General features: G+C 36.6%; 1 protein-coding gene across 1 annotated transcript; it reads left to right on the top strand.

Annotated features, from left to right (window-relative positions):
* Positions 1-788: 788 nt before the first annotated feature.
* On the top strand, positions 789-17,448 carry kcnj12a (potassium inwardly rectifying channel subfamily J member 12a). Its single transcript, XM_051097877.1, has 2 exons — positions 789-1,385; positions 10,636-17,448. Exon 2 carries the CDS (start codon positions 10,794-10,796, stop codon positions 12,108-12,110), a length of 1,317 nt encoding a protein of 438 aa, XP_050953834.1. The 5' UTR covers positions 789-1,385; positions 10,636-10,793; the 3' UTR covers positions 12,111-17,448.
* Positions 17,449-19,285: the final 1,837 nt, after the last annotated feature.

The raw sequence follows: 19,285 nt of genomic DNA, 5'->3' as shown, positions 1-19,285 counted from the left end.
GATACATGTTATGTTTATGTATTAAATATATTTGTATATAATATTAATTGTATCAATAAAAACATATACATGTAAATACATGTAAATATTTTCAGAATATATACTGTATGTGTGTGTATTTATAGATACATAATAAATATACACAGTAAACACACATGCATTATGTAAACAAAAACTTTTAGATGCAATTAATCGCGAATAATCGTTGCACAGCACTAAAAATAATATTACATTTTTAAAATATTCATACATTACAATATTACAATGCTCTTTACTACAATAAACAAATATTTAAATTGTAATATATTTATATATTGTCAAGATTTTATAATTTAACAAAGTTACACACACACACACACATATATATATATATTTATATTGCAACTACTATATTATTTGTTAATTTATGCTGATTTTATAGATTTAAAAAAATATTTTATAATATGCATTACTGTGATACACTACAAATGACTGTATTACGGTAACAAGAATCTAATAACAATTCCTAAAAGACCTGAAAGTCAAACCCACAGACACATTACAGATAGGATCTGGTGCCAAAATGCTTTTAAACATCATGAATTTGTCACGAGTGCTGCGGGAGAAAATCCAACACTCATTAAAATGGCATTTACACACATAAGCAAATAAAAAAGCTTTTCATTGAGGAAGATGGAGAAAGTTAGTGAGCCTCTGTGTGTGCGTGTCCGTATGACCACAGCAGAGCATCAAGTGACAAAACGCTGGAACGCTTGTACCGTGGGAGGGAGAAAAAACAGCGGGAGGGGTGAGAGAGAACCGGAGGGACGGAGAGAGATGAGAAAAGTGCAGCACTGATAGATCTGATGGCAGATGAAGATGAAGCCAGCAGGTGCATGAGAGAGAACCGGCATATTCCTCTCTCGTTTTGGGGACAAAGAAGATCTGAGTGTGTAGAGAAAGAAAAGAGGACAGCAGCAGGAGGACATGCACTTCTCCAAACTCAAGTGTTTCTTCACGACTTTCTGTCCATCATGAGCTCACTGATGCTTTGATTCAGTCAGAACTCACTGTTCGTTCACTAGAGAGACTCTCGGAGCATTTGGGGCTGTTTCTATTGTTCTGATCTGGAATATATATGTGCTTTTAAGGGGAAAAGAATGAAAAAACAAGTGGAACGTAGGATATGAATCTGAGATGGACAATGCGTGTGTGTGAGGTCGAGATGGCAGAGCTTTGGATCCCCATCACGAGCTGCACAAGCGCTCATCAAATGCTCCAGTTTGGATAACGCACCACAACGCCACAGCACACTTGCCCTGTCTTTGTGCACACACACACACACACTCACACACACACACGACACACACACACTCAAAGGGCGAGGACCCCTTACAAAACGCAAGGTAAGCAACATCCCTCTAAACTTTACCACTGTTTTCAAATGTGTTGCTTTTTGATATTATACTTTTCGCTGCTAAAACCTGACTTATATGCACAGTTGTTACATATTACATCACTGCTGTCAATGCATATTAATACAACGCTCTAAAAATAAACAGAGAAAGTTCGTAAAGGGTTAAACGAAAAGCCTGCACAGCAGCTGGGGTCTGCGAGTTTATTATTGCATCAAGCACGGCGGGTCTAAACGTAAGTATAACACTAAAAATAGCGTTGTAAGAGCTGTTTAGATGCAATGAACATATGAATGTAATCAGATAATAAATATTATTTTTATTTGATAATTTTATAATTATTAATTATGGATTTTTTTTTATCAAATAAAAAGACTATTTTAAATCATATGCAATATTTACATTAAATAAAATGCTAAATAAAGCCGTTTTTAACTCCCAAAGCATGAATGTTTTAATGCATGCTGGGAATAATCAGTCACTGAACTTCATAAGAACATTGTTAACTGACCTGATTATAATGACCTGATATTGAGCAGAAAGTTATGCATACTAAGTATGCTTTTCAGAGCGTGCTGCAGGAATACTCCATTGCATAAGTAAAAGTAAGCTGTATGTCCGTAGTGCAAAGATGAACACAATCTTCACACGTGTCTTTATCTCTCACTTTTATTATCTCCCTGACATTTAGAGATGCCAAAAGAGAAGTACATCATAACATAACACGCACTAAAAGAGCACATAATGCACAGACTCCAGACAAACCCAAATGCTAAAACTTTCTGCATTTACTTATGAATGGTTTTCCCAAATGAGGACGTCCCTGAATGTCCCCAAAGGGAAGTTTTGTCCGATTTTGCTCACTTCTGAGGACAATTTTGTCTCTGGAGTCCTGCACATACACATGCTACTGTTCAGGAGCCACTTCAGTAGAAACACTGTGCAGATGAAAGTGTGTGTGTGTGTGTGTGTGTGTGTGTGTTTGAGAGCATGACAGTCATGTTCATGTTGCTGAAGAGGTCAGAGCTCCTCTGACCCCTGGTGGCGCCGAACTGCTCAAACTTTGTTAACAAAACAATGTTAACAAATACAGAACATAGTCAATCCACATGCATATGAATAATTCAAGCAGACATGTAGAAATGCATCACTGACCACTTTCACATAGACACAAGCGATCCGACCACAGACTTTACTCTATGTAACAGTACTTGTTTGATTTTTTTATAGTGTTTTTTTACAGTAGCAAACCATACACTACCATTCAAAAGTTTTTTTTATGTTTTTTAAAAAATGTCTCTTCTGCTCACCAAGCCTGCATTTATTTGATTCAAAGTACAGTAAACACAGTAAAATTTTGAAATATTTTTACTATTTAAAATAATTGTTTTCTATTTGAATATATATTAAAATGTAATTTATTTCTGTGAACAAAGCTACATTTTCAGCATCATTACTCCAGTCTTCAGTGTCACATGATCCTTCAGAAATCATTCTAATAGGCCGATTTGCTGTTCAAATTTTTTTTGTTGTTTTTTTTTGGGGGAAAGAAATTATAGAAATGAATACTTTTATTTAGCAAGGATGCTTTAAATTGATCAAAAGTGATGATAAAGATATTTATAATGTTACAAACGAATTCTATTTCAGATAAATGCTGTTCTTCTAAACTTTCTATTCATTAAATAAACCTGAAAAAGTCAATTCAGCTGTTTTCATACATAGAATGATTTCTGAAGGATCTTGTGACTGGAGTAATGATGATAAAAATTCAGCTTAAAAATCACAGGAATAAATTACATTTTAAAATATATTAAAATAGAAAACAGTTCTTTTAAACAGTAAAAATATTTCAAAATTTTACTGTTTTTGCTGTGCTTCGGATCAAATAAATGCAGGCTTGGTGAGCAGAAGAGACTTCTTTAAAAACATTAAAAATGTTACTGTTCAAAAACTTTTGACTGGTAGTGTACACATTTCTAGCATCTGTCCATTATTTGGTATCAATTTGTTTGTTTTTTTCTGTGCACAAATGCAAAAATGCTAATAATGCAATAGTAAAATAGCAGAGAGGCACTTCTAGTAATATTTTTTAAATACTATATTACATAAGATGCATTTAAAAGTGTATAAAATGTATAAATGCAATATGCAATAACTATGCGTTTTGTATAAAATCAGATAAAAAGTTTATGTTCGACGTCCAATATGAATATGCATTAAAAAAACCTTTTTAACAATATAGGCCTGAATATTAATTTTGAATATTTGCGTATAATTCAATTTAGTTTTATGACAATGTGCATGTGCATTTTTTTTGTGCAATCAACAGAATAGAGTGTTACCAGTACTGCTGAAAAATAACTTCTTGGCACAGAAAGTGCTGAAAACAGCAGGTAATGTGACAAAAAGATTAGCGTTAAATACTGCAGAAAACTAGGCCGCAAGCAGCGCGCGTGAACTCATTAATCATGATACGCTTCATATCATAGAACAGCTCTGTTAAGATGTCAAAAGATGTTAAAAGAATACTGTCACATTTAAATGAAGTCAAATAATGAAGTTCAGGTCATTGTCAAATTCAACTAAAATCAACATATGCAAGGTCAAAGTTTACTTTAGGAAAATGTCTGTAATTCTCGACTGACTGTAATTCATCTACACTTTCTGAACAGAATCTCATCTGCCGTCTCGAAGTTTCTGCAGAGTCAGATGATGATAAAAAAGCAATTCAATACTGCAAATTATTAAATAATTCATTGACCACAGAGTAACCTGATTAAAAGCCTGCAGAGAGAATTTGAGAGTGACAAACCGTCGGTTTTATCTGTCATGACTAGGAACACTGTCAACATTACAGCATTACACTACACTGTTGACCTTACAGTCTAGTTGTTTCAATCATATTAAATAATATATATATTTTTTAACTTTACATAAATGTAAACTATTATTTTTTAAAGCTGTAAACAAAACAAACATTTACAAGAAAATACTACTTTAGTATTTCTATTCTTCAAAATTTAATGCATTACTTTTTAATTATTTGTGAATAGTTTCTGAATGAAAACTGTTTCTACAACATTTTTCAGTGCACATTAATGTTGCAAGAATAAAAATTAAATTGTTTAAATAAACTATTGCTGGTTTAATTTTTTTCTTTACATTTTTAGTTTTGTTTCTACTTAATTTAATTGTCCAATCTACTTAAATTTATAAAACTGTAAAGTTTACTTAGTCTAAACTACCTGAATATTTTATTTTAAGCATTAAGTTCCCAGAATGCTTTGCATAGGCCTGTATCAGAAAACTAAATGTTTAAATTCAGTGTTATTGTACATGTTTTTTGGGGGGAAATACCTGTTAAAATTTCAGTTACCTGAAAAAATGGTAACATGTTAACTGGTTTATTAAAGTCAAAAATGTGACCCTGGACCACAAAACCGGTCAGAAATTGATATATAAAATGTATGGTTTGTATGTATAGGACAATATTTGGCTAAGATACAACTATTTGAAAATCTGAGGGTGCAAAAAAATCAAAATATTAAGAAAATCGGCTTTAAAGTTGTCCAAATGAAGTTCTTAGCAATGCATATTACTAATTAAAAATTACATTTTGATATATTTATGGTAGTAAATTTACAAAATATGTTCATGGAACATGATCTTTACTTAATATCCTAATGATTTTTGGCATAAAAGAAAAATCGATAATTTTGACCCATACAATATGTTTTTGGGTTTTGCTACAAATATACCCCAGCAACTGGTACGACTCGTTTTGTGGTCCAGGGTCACAAATATTATTTTACAGTGCTAAATCGAACTAAATGCATTAATTTTTTACTAACAAAACTAACTTTTACAAGTTAAATCAAGTATAAATTGCTCTTTAACGTAACAATTGCAGCTTGCCATTTTTAAAGTATATGGGCAACATGTAAAAGAGTTATTTTAAATATATAAAATGGATTAAATAACAACAAAGAGTTCATATGATTTACTTTTAATAAGTAATTAGTTTGACAAATGTTAGGTAGACTTTACCTAGTTTTCTTACACAACACATGGGATGAAATCTACCCAAACAAACTGAGTGCAAAAGGTAAATGGTTTCTATTTTAGTGAGGTTCTAGGTTTGTTTTTATAGTGTAATATGATCATTACTGAAGTGGATATTGCAAAATGCTAATAGCAAAAACTTTAAACTTCAATTATCTTACATTAAATTTCTACTTCAGGTCATGCAAAAGTTCATTTGAGTTTGGGTTAAAATTTGTAACTTTTCCATAAACCCTGCCTCTGTCATCCCCATGACCCACATTCTGTTCCGCTTGGGTTCACGGACAGACATCATGACATTCCCCGGTCAAATCTGCTGCTACAACCTAGAACTCACCGTTCCCTTACAAGTCAACTATTTCCTGAGGGTGCACTGTAGCCCAAAAATCAGCAACACGCCACCATACGTCACAACCTGCATCTCATTTTTATCTTTTTGCATACATAACTTCAACAAAACTTACATAACATTTTGCAGTTACTTTAGATATCACATGCAAAAAAAGTTTTTTTTTGCATTAAATTGCATTAAAAGCATGCATTTATTCTGTGCAATTTGAATTTTAGTTTTGTTTATTGCAGGATTTTTTTCTAAAGCTCACAAAAGTTCACAAGCTTTCTCTTTCTAACTCTGTTATTTGAGACTACTGCGATAAAAGGCCTGACGACGATGGTGCTGAAACGATGCGAGTCACCGAGAGCTCAGATACAGGCAATACTATGGTGTTTCTGTGTGTGTATGAATGCATGAGTGAGTGTGTGTACAGATCAGGTATCATGTTGTTCAGCTACTAATTGTAACCCTTCTGACTTCTACCTGCAGACAGCATAGAGACGCTTCAGCCGCTGTAATTATGTAATGATGTTATCAAGTATCACATCAAACAAACAGACTCTGTCATGAAAAACTGCAAAAAGGGAGAAAAAAAACAGAAAAATCTAGTAACTAGATCTACTAAATCTAATTAGAAAACGACCAAGGAAACTTTTGCACAAGTAAACATGACTCAGCTTATTCAGAATATATAAATATATATTATATAATAGGAAATTACACTCAATTGTGATTTTAAAACGGCACACCAATTAAAAATTGGTTTCAGTAACTGAAATACAGCTGACATAAAATAAAATATACATATTAGATGAAAAAAATATTATTTACAAAAGATTTACAAAAATCTTGCCTTTGCAACTAACTGAAATAAAATAGGTTTAGGGTGAAGTACTAAAACCACTAAAACTGAAATGAAAATTTTAAATGAAAAAAATAAAACTTTAAATGAAAATAATTGTACATATTTAAAAAAAAATGAATAAAATGACAAACAGACAAAAAATACAAAATTTACTCAAATTATTAAAATTAAAACAAAAATTTAACAAAAATTTAGAAATTACATTAATAAAAATGTAAATGCTATATAAAGCTGAATATAACATATTAAAAAAACACAAAACATTAATAAATACTACTATATAAATAATACCAAAATAACACTAAAGAAAACACCACTGAGAGTTTTTTCAGGAAATGTAAAAGAAATCAAAAGAAATTATATATTTAAAAAAAAAAAAAAACATTCTTGTGCAATTTTAAAACAACTGAGCAAAATGTAATATTGAATATTAAACTGCCATATGTATTGTGTTTTGAGGTTTGACATTGTTATATAAACTATTTAAAATAATTTTGTTGACTGACATAGAGCTGAAATAAAATGAAATACAAATATTAAAACTCAAACTTAAAAATTAGAAATATTGCATTGGCAACTAAAATGACATGTATACATACATTTAAGGTAAATAAACTTACTATAACTCACAGTAAAATTTAGACTTTAGGTTGCAGGACTTTTTGGAAAAGTGTTTTAAGTAATCCATCATGTAAATTCCAAATTTTATAAATAATATAATATTATGTAAATAATGCTAAAATAACATTGGTGTTCTCCAGAAGAACGGATATTAATCTTAAGAATAAGTCAAGAAAAGCCAGCGGGAGTGTAAGTGTGACAGTAATGACGTCGCTGTATGCTACGCAGAAGCAGGCCAGACAAATAAAGCACGAAACCTCTCAGAGCGCTGACTGCATATATTTAGATTTCAGGCCACGGGGTTTCCTCCCTTCTTGGTCTTTGTCGTACATCAGTTCTGTCTCTCTTCCCTATTTTTTGCTTCATAACCTTCATTTTTTCCACGTCTTATGTTAATTTTCTGTCTATCCCTAGCTAACTCATGGCCCTCCCCCTCTTCAACCCACTTAGCATCTCTAGAGGATTGTGGGACGGCACCCATGGCCAATGCCTCATGCAGACACAGGTCTCCTGAGTGTCTGAATTATGTGTTTAAAACTCAAGCGCATGTGCGCAAACACTCTCAAACACACACGGGGCATATGCACAAACTCCCAAAATGTTAACACCCCTTTTACGTCATTTTTACTTTGGTGCAAATGTTTCGGAGGGTAAGAGTCGGGTCTCCTGAGGGACATCTGCGGCTGTGTGTGTGTGATTTGATAGCCAGAACATCTCTGTTGTGTTAAGCAGCTTTAAAACAGAGCTCTGATCAATAATGTACAAGCTGAGAACAAAAACACATACATGAGAAACCTGAAATGAAACCTGTGTCCTACCGTGACCTGAACACGCTAATATCATACAATATCCAGCCTGTGCAATGACAAGCTAATATCAGACAGAGAATTTGACTGTCAGCTCCTTTAAAATGACCCAAAAATAAAACAAAACAGTCTCCATTACTCTACATAATCAGTTTTTCAAACCAAGGGGGAACTAAAGTAAGTAAATGAATGTGCTCTTCATTTACCTAGCAACAATCTAACAAACACTCAGAACACTGTAGTAAGCACCTAGCAACATCCCAGAAAACACCCAGAAAGTCTAGCAACCACATAGCAACACGCCAACAACATTCCAAACACTGTAGCAACATCCCAGAAAACACCCAGAATGCCTAGCAACCACCTCGCAACACCCCAAACATTCCGAACACTGTAGCAACAACATCCTAGATAACACAGAAAGCCTAGCAACCATCTAGCAACACCCTAACTAACATTCAGAACATCGTAGCAACATCCTAGAAAACACAGAGAATGCCTAGGAACCACCTAGCAACATGTCAACAAACATTTCCGAACACTGTAGCAACATCCTAGAAAACACCCAGAATGCCTAGCAACCACTCACAACACCCCAAACATTCCGAACACTGTAGCAACATCCTAGAAAACACAGAAAGCCTAGCAACCACCTAGCAACACCCTAACTAACATTCAGAACATCGTAGCAACATCCTAGAAAACACCCAGAATGCCTGGCAACCACCTCGCAACACCCCAACAAACATTCCGAACACTGTAGCAACATCCCAGAAGACACAGAAAGCCTGGCAACCACCTCGCAACACCCCAAACACTCCGAACTCTGTAGCAAAATCCCAGAAAACACAGAAAGCCTGGCAACCACCTAGCAACACCCTGACGACAATTCTGAACACTGTAACAACATCCTAGAAAACACTCAGAATGCCTAGCAACCACCTCGCAACACCCCAAACATTCTGAACACTGTAGCAACATCCTAGAAAACACCCAGAATGCCTAGCAACCACCTCGCAACACCCCAACAAACATTCCAAACACTGTAGCAAGATCCTAGAAAACACAGAAAGCCTAGCAACCACCTAGCAACACCCTGACAAACATTCTGAACACTGTAACAACATCTTAGAAAACAACCAGAATGCCTAGCAACCACCTTGCAACACCCCAACAAACATTTCGAACACTGTAGCAACATCCTAGAAAACAGAGAAAGCCTAGCAACCACCTCGCAACACCCCAAACACTCCGAACTCTGTAGCAACATCCCAGAAAACAGAGAAAGCCTAGCAACCACCTCGCAACACCCTAACAAACATTCCGAACACTGTAGCAACATCCTAGAAAACAGAGAAAGCCTAGCAACCACCTTGCAACACCCTAATAAACATTCAGAACACTGTAGCAACATCCTTGAAAACACCCAGAAAGCCTAGCAACCACCTCGCAACACTCCAAACATTCAGAAGACTGTAGCAACCACCTTGTAACATCCTAGAAAACACCCAGAAAGCCTAACAACCACATAGCAACACCCCAATAAACATTCAGAACACCGCAGCACCATCCTGGAAAACACCCAAAAAGCCTAGCAACCATCTCACAACACCCTAACAAATATTCAGAACACTCTAGCAACATCCTACAAAACACCCAGAAAGCCTAGCAACACTCTAGCAAAAACTCAGAACACCACAGCAACATCCTAAATTAAACACCCAGAAAGCCTAGCAACCAACTAGCAACACCCTACACATTCAGAAGACTGTAGCAACTGCCTAGCAACACCCCAACAAACATTCAGAACACTGTAGCAACATTCTAGAAAACACCCAGAAAGTCTAGCAACCACCTAGCAACACCCCAACAAACATACTCTAGCAAACCCTCTGAACGGCCTTAACAAACACATAGCAATGCTCTAGTAAAAAAATACCCTAACAACACCCTAGAAAACACTGCAACACTGAATTGCAACATTGCAACCCCCAAGTAACTATGTAGCAGCTCCCAAAAAATTTTTTATTTATTGCCCTACCAAAGATTCAGGCAATATTTACCTAGCAATGTTCTAGCAAACACTCAGAACGACCAAGCAACCACCTTACCTAGCAACAGACTTGCAAACACCCAGAGCAACCACCTAGTAACTGCTTAGTAAACATTCAGAACACTGTAGCAACCATCTAGCAGCATCCCAGAAAACACCCAGAAAGCCCAGCATCCACCTAGCAACACCCCAGCAAACCCTCAGAACACCCTTAGCAAACACCTCGCAACACCCTACTAAAGATTTAGGAGACCCTAGCAACCACCTAGCAAAGCCCTAGCAAACACTCAAAGCTCAGAACTTAATAATTGTATAAAATATATTCTATACCACAGTTAAATGCAGCAAAATTGCTTGGATAAACATTTGCTAAATTATTACTTCGATGTAAGAATGTTTTTATATGCTGTGTTGCCCTCAAATGGCACCATTCTTATTTGTAGTTTTATGCACTGATGCAAACATGCTGCACTGATGATCTGTTTCTTTTTCTCAAGGGTCTGAGGAAACCGAAGGGCTTCTACTTTGGATTGGACTTGTCCCAGCAACACTACAACTGAAACACCCACCACCCTGGACTCGTACTACCACTAAACCGCTCCAAAAGAGAGGGAACACCAGATCGCAAAGATAGGAAGGCAGAGTGCTGAAGAGAATGAGTGTGGGTCGGATCGGTCGCTACAGCATCGTGTCGACGGAGGAGGATGGTCTGCGTCTGACGACCATGCATGGTGGAGGGATGAATGGATACGGCAATGGCAAAATCCACACTCGGCGGAAAAGTCGCAACCGCTTCGTGAAGAAAAACGGACAGTGCAATGTGCAGTTCACCAACATGGACGAGAAATCCCAGCGCTACCTGGCGGACATATTCACCACTTGCGTGGACATCCGCTGGCGCTACATGCTGATTGTTTTCACGCTAGTCTTCGTGATTTCTTGGTTAGCTTTTGGCTTGGCGTTTTGGGTCATTGCGCTTCTTCACGGTGACTTGGACAACCCGGCGGGGGACGATAACTTCACGCCCTGCGTGCTGCAAGTGAATGGCTTCATCGCGGCATTCCTGTTCTCCATCGAGACGCAAACGACCATCGGTTATGGTTTCCGCTGCGTGACGGAAGAATGTCCTCTCGCTGTGTTTCTCGTGGTCTTCCAGTCCATTGTGGGCAGCATCATTGACTGCTTCATGATCGGCGCAATCATGGCCAAAATGGCACGTCCCAAGAAGCGAGCGCAGACTCTACTGTTCTCCCATAACGCCGTCATCGCCATGCGTGACGGGAAACTGTGCTTGATGTGGCGGGTGGGGAACTTGCGAAAGAGCCATATCGTTGAGGCACACGTCCGAGCGCAGCTGATCAAGCCACGGGTTACGGCCGAAGGCGAGTACATCCCGCTCGACCAGCTGGACATTAACGTCGGTTTCGACAAAGGACTCGACCGCATCTTCCTCGTCTCGCCAATCACCATCCTGCATCAAATTGACCAGGAGAGCCCTTTGTTCGGCATCAGCAAGCAGGACCTCGAAACGGCGGATTTTGAGATTGTGGTCATCTTGGAGGGAATGGTGGAGGCCACGGCCATGACGGCGCAGGCGCGAAGCTCCTACCTGGCTAGCGAGATTCTCTGGGGGCATCGATTCGAACCGGTGCTGTTCGAGGAAAAGAACCAATACAAGGTTGATTACTCACACTTCCACAAGACGTACGAGGTGCCGTCCACCCCACGCTGCAGTGCCAAGGACATGATGGAAAACAAGTACCTGGTGGTGCCCAGCGCCAACTCCTTCTGCTACGAGAACGAGTTAGCGATCCTGAGCCACGAAGAGGAGGAGGACGACAGTCCGGAAAGGATAAAGCCAGAGCGAGCAATGAGCCTCAGCCCAGAGAGAACCCCTCGACATGATTTCGAACGACTGCAGAACCCTCGTTGCACAGAGCAAAGGTCATACCGCCGGGAGTCGGAGATATGAACCTTTACTACCACCTTTTTGATACTCAAATTTTGTGTCAGATACTGGAGCTTCTACAATGCAGAACAATGCAAAGTGCCATACGGAGAGAGTGAGCGTGTGAATGAACGAAAAAACAAACGGGTGAATGTGCGAAAGCTGGAGAGACGCTTAGCGGAAGATTCGAAGAAGGGCAGTGGGAATCTTTTTATCCTGCACGGAAAACTTGAATCTTTTCCTCATTTTGTTTCATGAAAATAGTTTAGCTGTTAAACTCTTCATTCTTAAAGGAATAGTTCACCCAAAAATGAACATTCTGTCATAGCTTAAGCCCAAAGTATACTTCACTTTTTACGACCACCCCGTTTTTTGCGTACTTTGTACACACAGGTTGCACATGGATGAAGCTTTCTAGAGCGCATGTGTCGTTTGCGCACAACATCCAATGGATTATATTTTGAAAGGCTACGTGCTCGACTATACGCATAAATGATGTATACTTCGGGCTTTACTTGCCCTCATGTTGTTCCAAAACTGTATGACTTTATTTCTCCGAAAAGTATTTTGAATATTTCAAAACATGGTATATTTGTAAAATAATTTTGAAACTGTAATAAAGAAATTATATTATTTTAAAATGTATTAACAAATACAATAAACTTAGACAATATATAAACATATTTTATTATATTTTTGTTTATAAATGTTTACATATATATTAAAATTTGCATTCCACTAAATAAAAAAATAAATAAATAACAACATACATGCTTTAAACAACATGAGGGTGTGAAAACTATGACAAAACAATCAAAATAAAATTTGGTGCACTGTTCTTTTAATGTGTAAATATTTCTGCATAGATACATGGTTTTGTGTGCGGTATTAATTTCTAGCAAGAGAAAAGCAAAGACAATGTTACCTATACAAAGAAAGAAATGAGTATTTTTATTTTTGCATTCAATCCGAGCACAAACGACAAGCAATGTCGGGGCACACGATCCCTGGAGAGCTACACACATTGATCAGTGAGACATGATAAATTCCCCCTTTACAACTGCACTACCTAGACAGACCAAGTGAACAATGTGAGCACCTGAGTGTGAATGTGTGTGTGTGTTTTGTGCAGCTGAGCACAATGCCTCATGTGAGACGCACAAGGAGATGGTTAAATGGCAAACACTCCTAAAAACGATGACATGCTCTTGCATATATGTTATATAGATATATTTACAGCAAAATAGAGATATATATTTAGGTAGATAGATATATAATGTAGACATTATCAGTTTGCACCACGTAACCTAATATAGCAGCAGATCTTCAGAGAACTCAGTGGGGGAAATCATCTTATTTTAACTATTTAGATACTTCATTCTTTGTCCCCGAGGCTCTGACAGAAATGCCTGATAGAAAACTCTGTGTGAATCCAGAAACTTCCCTTCAAATGTTGTATTTTAATACATTTACCTCTTAATTTATTTCAAATTTCTGCTGAACTTTTCATAAACAGAATGGGATTCAAGAATGCCAACATTTTTGCATTTCTATATATATAAAACAAGAAATTACACGCCTAACTAACTTGAAATGTAAAGAATGAGAATGATAGTGTAAAATATTCACTGATCTATGCACACTGTCTGACTGAGTGTTTAGTACAAGCTGCATTTCATCATACTCTCTTTTTTATCATTGCGACAACAACCTCACTTAAAGCATTTTAGCAATTAATTTAAGGAATGTTTCAGGTTAAATAAAGCTGTCAGTTATTACAGAATATAATTTAATTGGTATTTCATGTAAAAGCAAACAAAATGTTTACAGTAATGCACTAAGTAGACTATATGGGGCAGGGCATTAAAACACAGTGTCTTTGTTTCAAAACCTAAATAGCTGTCTACATAGGGAGACTTTCAGGTGCAATCCATTTCTAAAGCACCATCATCGTGAAGCTTCGAAACTTGCGAATCATTTGTTTTGAATCGGTGATTAACAGCATATCAACTGCCAAACGTATGTTACTTCAAACAAACACTTGTTGACTCATTCGAAACAAACATTTGAAACAGTGAATCATTTTGCTAACTTGTTCAACTGATTCGATTTGAGTTTTGGAAAGCTCAGTTTCTCCTATCATTATGGCGAAGCTCGGCAGAAACGCCACAAAAGATGGCGGATGAGGAAAATGTTGATATAGACTAAATGTACGTTATTTCAATAAACGGAGCTTCGAACCTCATCCTTCAACTTGCTTCGTGAAGCTTCGAAACTCTGCGAATCGTTTGTTTTGAACATTGATTCACAGTATCGATTAAACAGGGATTCGTCACATTTTAACTGTTTCGAAACGTTCGGAACAGTGAATCATTTGGCGAATTTGTTCAAATGATTCAATTTCGGATTTTGGAAAGCTTGGTTTCTCTCATCATTACGGCGACAAGTTCAGCAGAAAACGCCACAAAAGATGGCAGATGAGAAAAACTTTGATATAGACTAAATATACTTTATTTCAATAAACGGAGCTTCGATCGTCACGTCATAACGCAACCTCATCCTTCAACTTGCTTTGTGAAGCTTCAAAACTTTTGCAAAATCATTTGTTTCAAACCAGTGATTCACAGCTTATTCAATCAGATTGGGATTCATTGCGTTTTAATCGTTTTGAAATGTTCGAAACAGTGAATCACTCTGTGAATTCGCTCAGTTGAATCGATTCAGGTTTTGAAAAGCTCAGTTTCTTCTATCATTACAGTAACAAGTTCAGTGGAAAATGCCATACAAGATGGCGGATGAGGAAAATGTTGATATGGGATAAATGTACGTTATTTCAATAAACGGAGCTTCAATTGTCATGTCATAACACATCCTTCGGCTTGCTTCGTGAAGCTTCGAAACTTTTGTCAATCGTTTGTTTCGAACCAGTGATTTACAGAATCATTTTGCAAATTTGCTCAATTGATTTGATTCAGGTTTTGGAAAGATTGGTTTCTCCTATCATTACGGCAACAAGTTTGGCAGAAAACGCCACACAAGATGGTGGATGAAGAAAATGTTGATTATAGACTAAATATACGTTATTTCAATAAATGGAGGTTCGATCGTCATATCATAATGCAGCCTCATCCTTTAACTTGCTTTGTGAAGCTTTTGCCAATCGTTTGTTTCGAACAGTGATTTACAGCAAGTATCAATTAGACGAGCACTGGTCACATTTTAACTGTTTCGAATCGTTCAAAATAGTGAATCATTTTGCAAATTTGTTCAACTGATTCGATACGGGTTTTGGAAAGTGCTGTTTCTCAGTGGAAGTTCAGTGGAAAACGCCACAAAAGATGGCAGATGAGTGTTGATATATGCTAAATGTACGTTATTTCAATAAACGCAGCTTCAATCCTCACGTCGTAACGCAACCTCATCCTTTTGCGAATCATTTGTTTTGAACCAGTGATTCACAGCATATTCAATCAGACAGCATATTCATTCGTCGCGTTTTAAAGTGTTGAAACGTTCGAAACAGTGAATCATTTTGAGAATTCGTTCAGTTCATATAAGATTTCAGTAAATATCAACAAAAATATAAGTAAACATCATTCAATCTGATTAAAAAGACTATTTTATCCAATATAGGTATATTTTAATGCTTATCATGTTGTTAGTATCAGATAAACTCACTGTGAGTCTTGTTTGACATGATCTCTATGTATATGTGGTACGGTTTAATTTGGAATGCTTAGAAAACAGACTTCAAGGCTGCTTACTAGGTTTTGGGACAAGGCACTGTTTATGAAAGTATCACAAAACATTGTACGTGTTGACATGAAACTAGTGTGATCATAAAACCTTGTTGTGTACAGTTATATCCAATTTCTAAGATCCTGTCATGACCATGTGAAGCCAGTAAACAACTAACTTTTCCACGGAATGTTGAAAGATACTAAATAGACTTTTAGCTAGAGAAAACGCCACCTACAGGTGTTAGAGCATTAGCACACAAGCATCAGCCGAGGGACAAATTTATCATCTGGTGCGTCTGACAACATGCCACAGATGTTTAAAGTGAGAATTAGCTGTATTTTTGCTGGAATGTTCTTTTAAAAAGAAAGACAAAATCCATTAGACAACGTGGCTCAGACTGAATGCTGCTGCATATCATGAGAGACTGTGTGTGTGTGTGTGCGTGTGTGTGTGTTATGTCATCTGTCTGTGACTGTATGATAGTATGAAGGGCACATTCATGAAGCAATAATGAAAAGATCGAAGCAATACGTGATGTATCAACCACAATTTATCAGGACAAAATCATTTCGGTTTTACCAGTTTGAAGTGAAGCAATGTATTCCTTAAGAAAGCACAGAGAGTTATAACTTTTGTGAGCTGTACTGTACAACTTTTTTTGTAAAAAAAAAAAAAAAAAAAAACGAAATGAACACTAGGTCAGTCTCTGCTTCTGCTGTTTTACTATTATTCCAAAGCCTTTTATATGAAATGATACACATTCACTTCTTATAGGAATGGTTGGTGAAAAGATTATTTAATATTATAATACTCTCTTATCATTGCATTTACAAATTACAGTCAAGTGGACCTGCAATGTAAATGATCTTGGATAGTAACTGTGAGCCACAAAAACTGAAACCTGCTGGTTAGGTTTGCTCTTACGATGACTGCTTTGCCTGATGCATGGAAGACGATGCATAACGAAGCAAAATATGCTACTGTAAGCTTTGCAGGTGATCGTGAACAAAAATGCCTCCTAGCAACCAAACTGTAAAGGATAAACACTGTAAAGAAATTTTTATACTTCAGTATTTCCAAATGTTATTGTTCAGTGTTGGAGCTTTGACTCTACTGCATTTTATTGGCTTGAAAGTGAATGTTTATCACAAACTGTTTAGACAAGTTGCAAATGCAAATAATTATGATGGAGACATTATAAACCATCTAACATCATGTAATCAATTTAAAATACTGCATTATTCAAAGGAAATTATACCTGAATATGTGGGTCTCACTGCACAAAATTAATAAAAGAATGAGGGTTATAGAACAGCCACATATCTGAATCATATAGAAATGCTGAATTATTGTAGGTAGAAATGGGCAAAACTGTCAAAAACAGCCAATCTAGGAGACTGAAAGACAATGACAAGAAACGCCTACAAGACGTGATTTCTGCCAAAGAGAACGACACCTGCTACTGAAGCTACTGTGTTTTTATGTTCCCCAGCAGAAAACTGCATTTTAATTTGTGTTGTACTCTGAAAAAAATGTTTGTAGAGACTCACATGCCTGGTTATTTGAGAAATTAGATTGCATATGGTATTGCTGACATCAAGATTAATACATGTAAACATTTATGGGGTGTACTTACTTTTTCACATCACTGTTCATGCCTCATTCATGCCTTCTGTTACTGAATCTGAATTGAGAGAACAAACATGATGAATGACTGCAGTTTGCATTCAAACTGGGACTAGTTCACCCAAAAATGTTGAAAATTTTGTCATCATTTACTCACCCACAAGTTGTTCCAAACCTGTATGAGTTTCTTACTTCTGGTGAACATAAAAGGAACCACTTAGGGTGAGTAAATGATGACCGATATTAATATTTCATTAATACTCAAAGAAATTATACTTACATCACGGTTTGGTCAGGCACCCGGATGTCAATAACAGCATGGATTGCGCAATTAATGTACTACTGAATACTGTATTTTGCTAATTTATGCTGTCTAAATCATGGGGGAAAACATGTGAAGGCTGCTAAATCATACAGAGAAGGACTTAGTAAGCAGGAAAGGCCACAATATTTTAACAAACTAAAGTTAACAGGTGGTAAAGATACACACAGGCAGTATTGACTAAGATATTAGCCTAATATTTCACCTACCTGACTGGAAATGATAAGAACAAAGACGTTTTTCCCGGTCTAAACAATTAGTACATACAAAACATGACACTACCTGACCATTTTCAGCAATAATCAACAAAATATGCGAGTCTAGTTCGGTTCAGTGGCATTGTTTGCATTTATTGCCGTCAATATGGCCGATGAGGCGTCGTGAGAACCCTCTATTAATATTTTCTAACTTTAACTAAGATAAACTATAAATGTTGGCTTGATAAAACCTTCTTTGAGAGTTTAAACAATGTTCAAAAAGTAAGTTTGAATGTTTATAAGGCTTGGTCTTGTAAAGATGTGGAAATCAGCTGGTCAATTAGACACCTAACGAGCGGGAATGGCCATTTTAAACTTGAACGTGCGAGACTTCCGGTGTCATTCGCGTCCACTTATTTTAGCTCTACAAAAACAGTCCATGCTGCTTTATGTTGTAAAGTGTTATTTGCAATTATATTGTTTAAATTTACTATCATGGTAATAAACAAACCGGTTTGCTGGCGCAAATAGTTTTATCTTTTACTTCACTGTGTTATTCACTAACAGATTGCGACTAATGAATCGGAAGTCTCGCACATTCATAGAAGATAGCTTAAGCCTACTTCCACGATAACAAAATAAGGTGGATAGAGTTTAGTATCGTAAATATTTTCAACTCTGTGGGTGATGCCCTTAAGTTCATTCCCCAAAAATCATCAAACGTGTCCGAGCAGTGAGTCTACAGCACTAAACCAACCTGAACACCGGAAGCAGACACAGGTAACAGCTCCTACTGGTCATTTGCATATGCATTAATACATTTCTCTCCACCTCGTTCTGGTTTGTCCTCCGGTACTGGAGTTCAACTCCATCTGTGGATTCTGTTTCTATGGAAACATGACACACGTGATTACAGAACATTATCCTCACATCGTGGTTCCAGGTGTCCTGCATCGTCTTACATGGGAAATATAATTAAAGAAAACGAAAGGAGGGTGAAGAAAGCAAAAAAAAGCTGGACAATAAGGATTTTTTCAGCTCAGTTATTATTTAACTTGCCCTGCAAATAAGTATCACTTTGTATTTATTTTTTATTTTTATTTTATGCATTTTTGCTTTTATGTTTAAACATGCAAAAAGGCACTATAAATATGCACTCATTTGCCTAAAATGATAAAAAGTTTTCATTGTGTTGACACATTAGAGATTTCATCTTCATCACCCCATAATAATAATAATGTTTTTAGGAATTGAATGTTATAGGTTATAAATCAGGCAAATGATATAAGAACAAACCTGTACTTTCAGAATTT

Source organism: Labeo rohita, chromosome 24 (genome assembly GCF_022985175.1).
Source record: "Labeo rohita strain BAU-BD-2019 chromosome 24, IGBB_LRoh.1.0, whole genome shotgun sequence".
Taxonomy (NCBI): domain Eukaryota; kingdom Metazoa; phylum Chordata; class Actinopteri; order Cypriniformes; family Cyprinidae; genus Labeo; species Labeo rohita.
Note: the sequence above shows the minus strand (reverse complement) of the source record. Positions and strands in the feature narration are given on the sequence as shown.

Excerpts from the sequence above, each read along its gene's own strand:
- kcnj12a (XM_051097877.1), top strand. The coding sequence starts at position 10,794 with ATGAGTGTGGGTCGGATCGGTCGCTACAGCATCGTGTCGACGGAGGAG.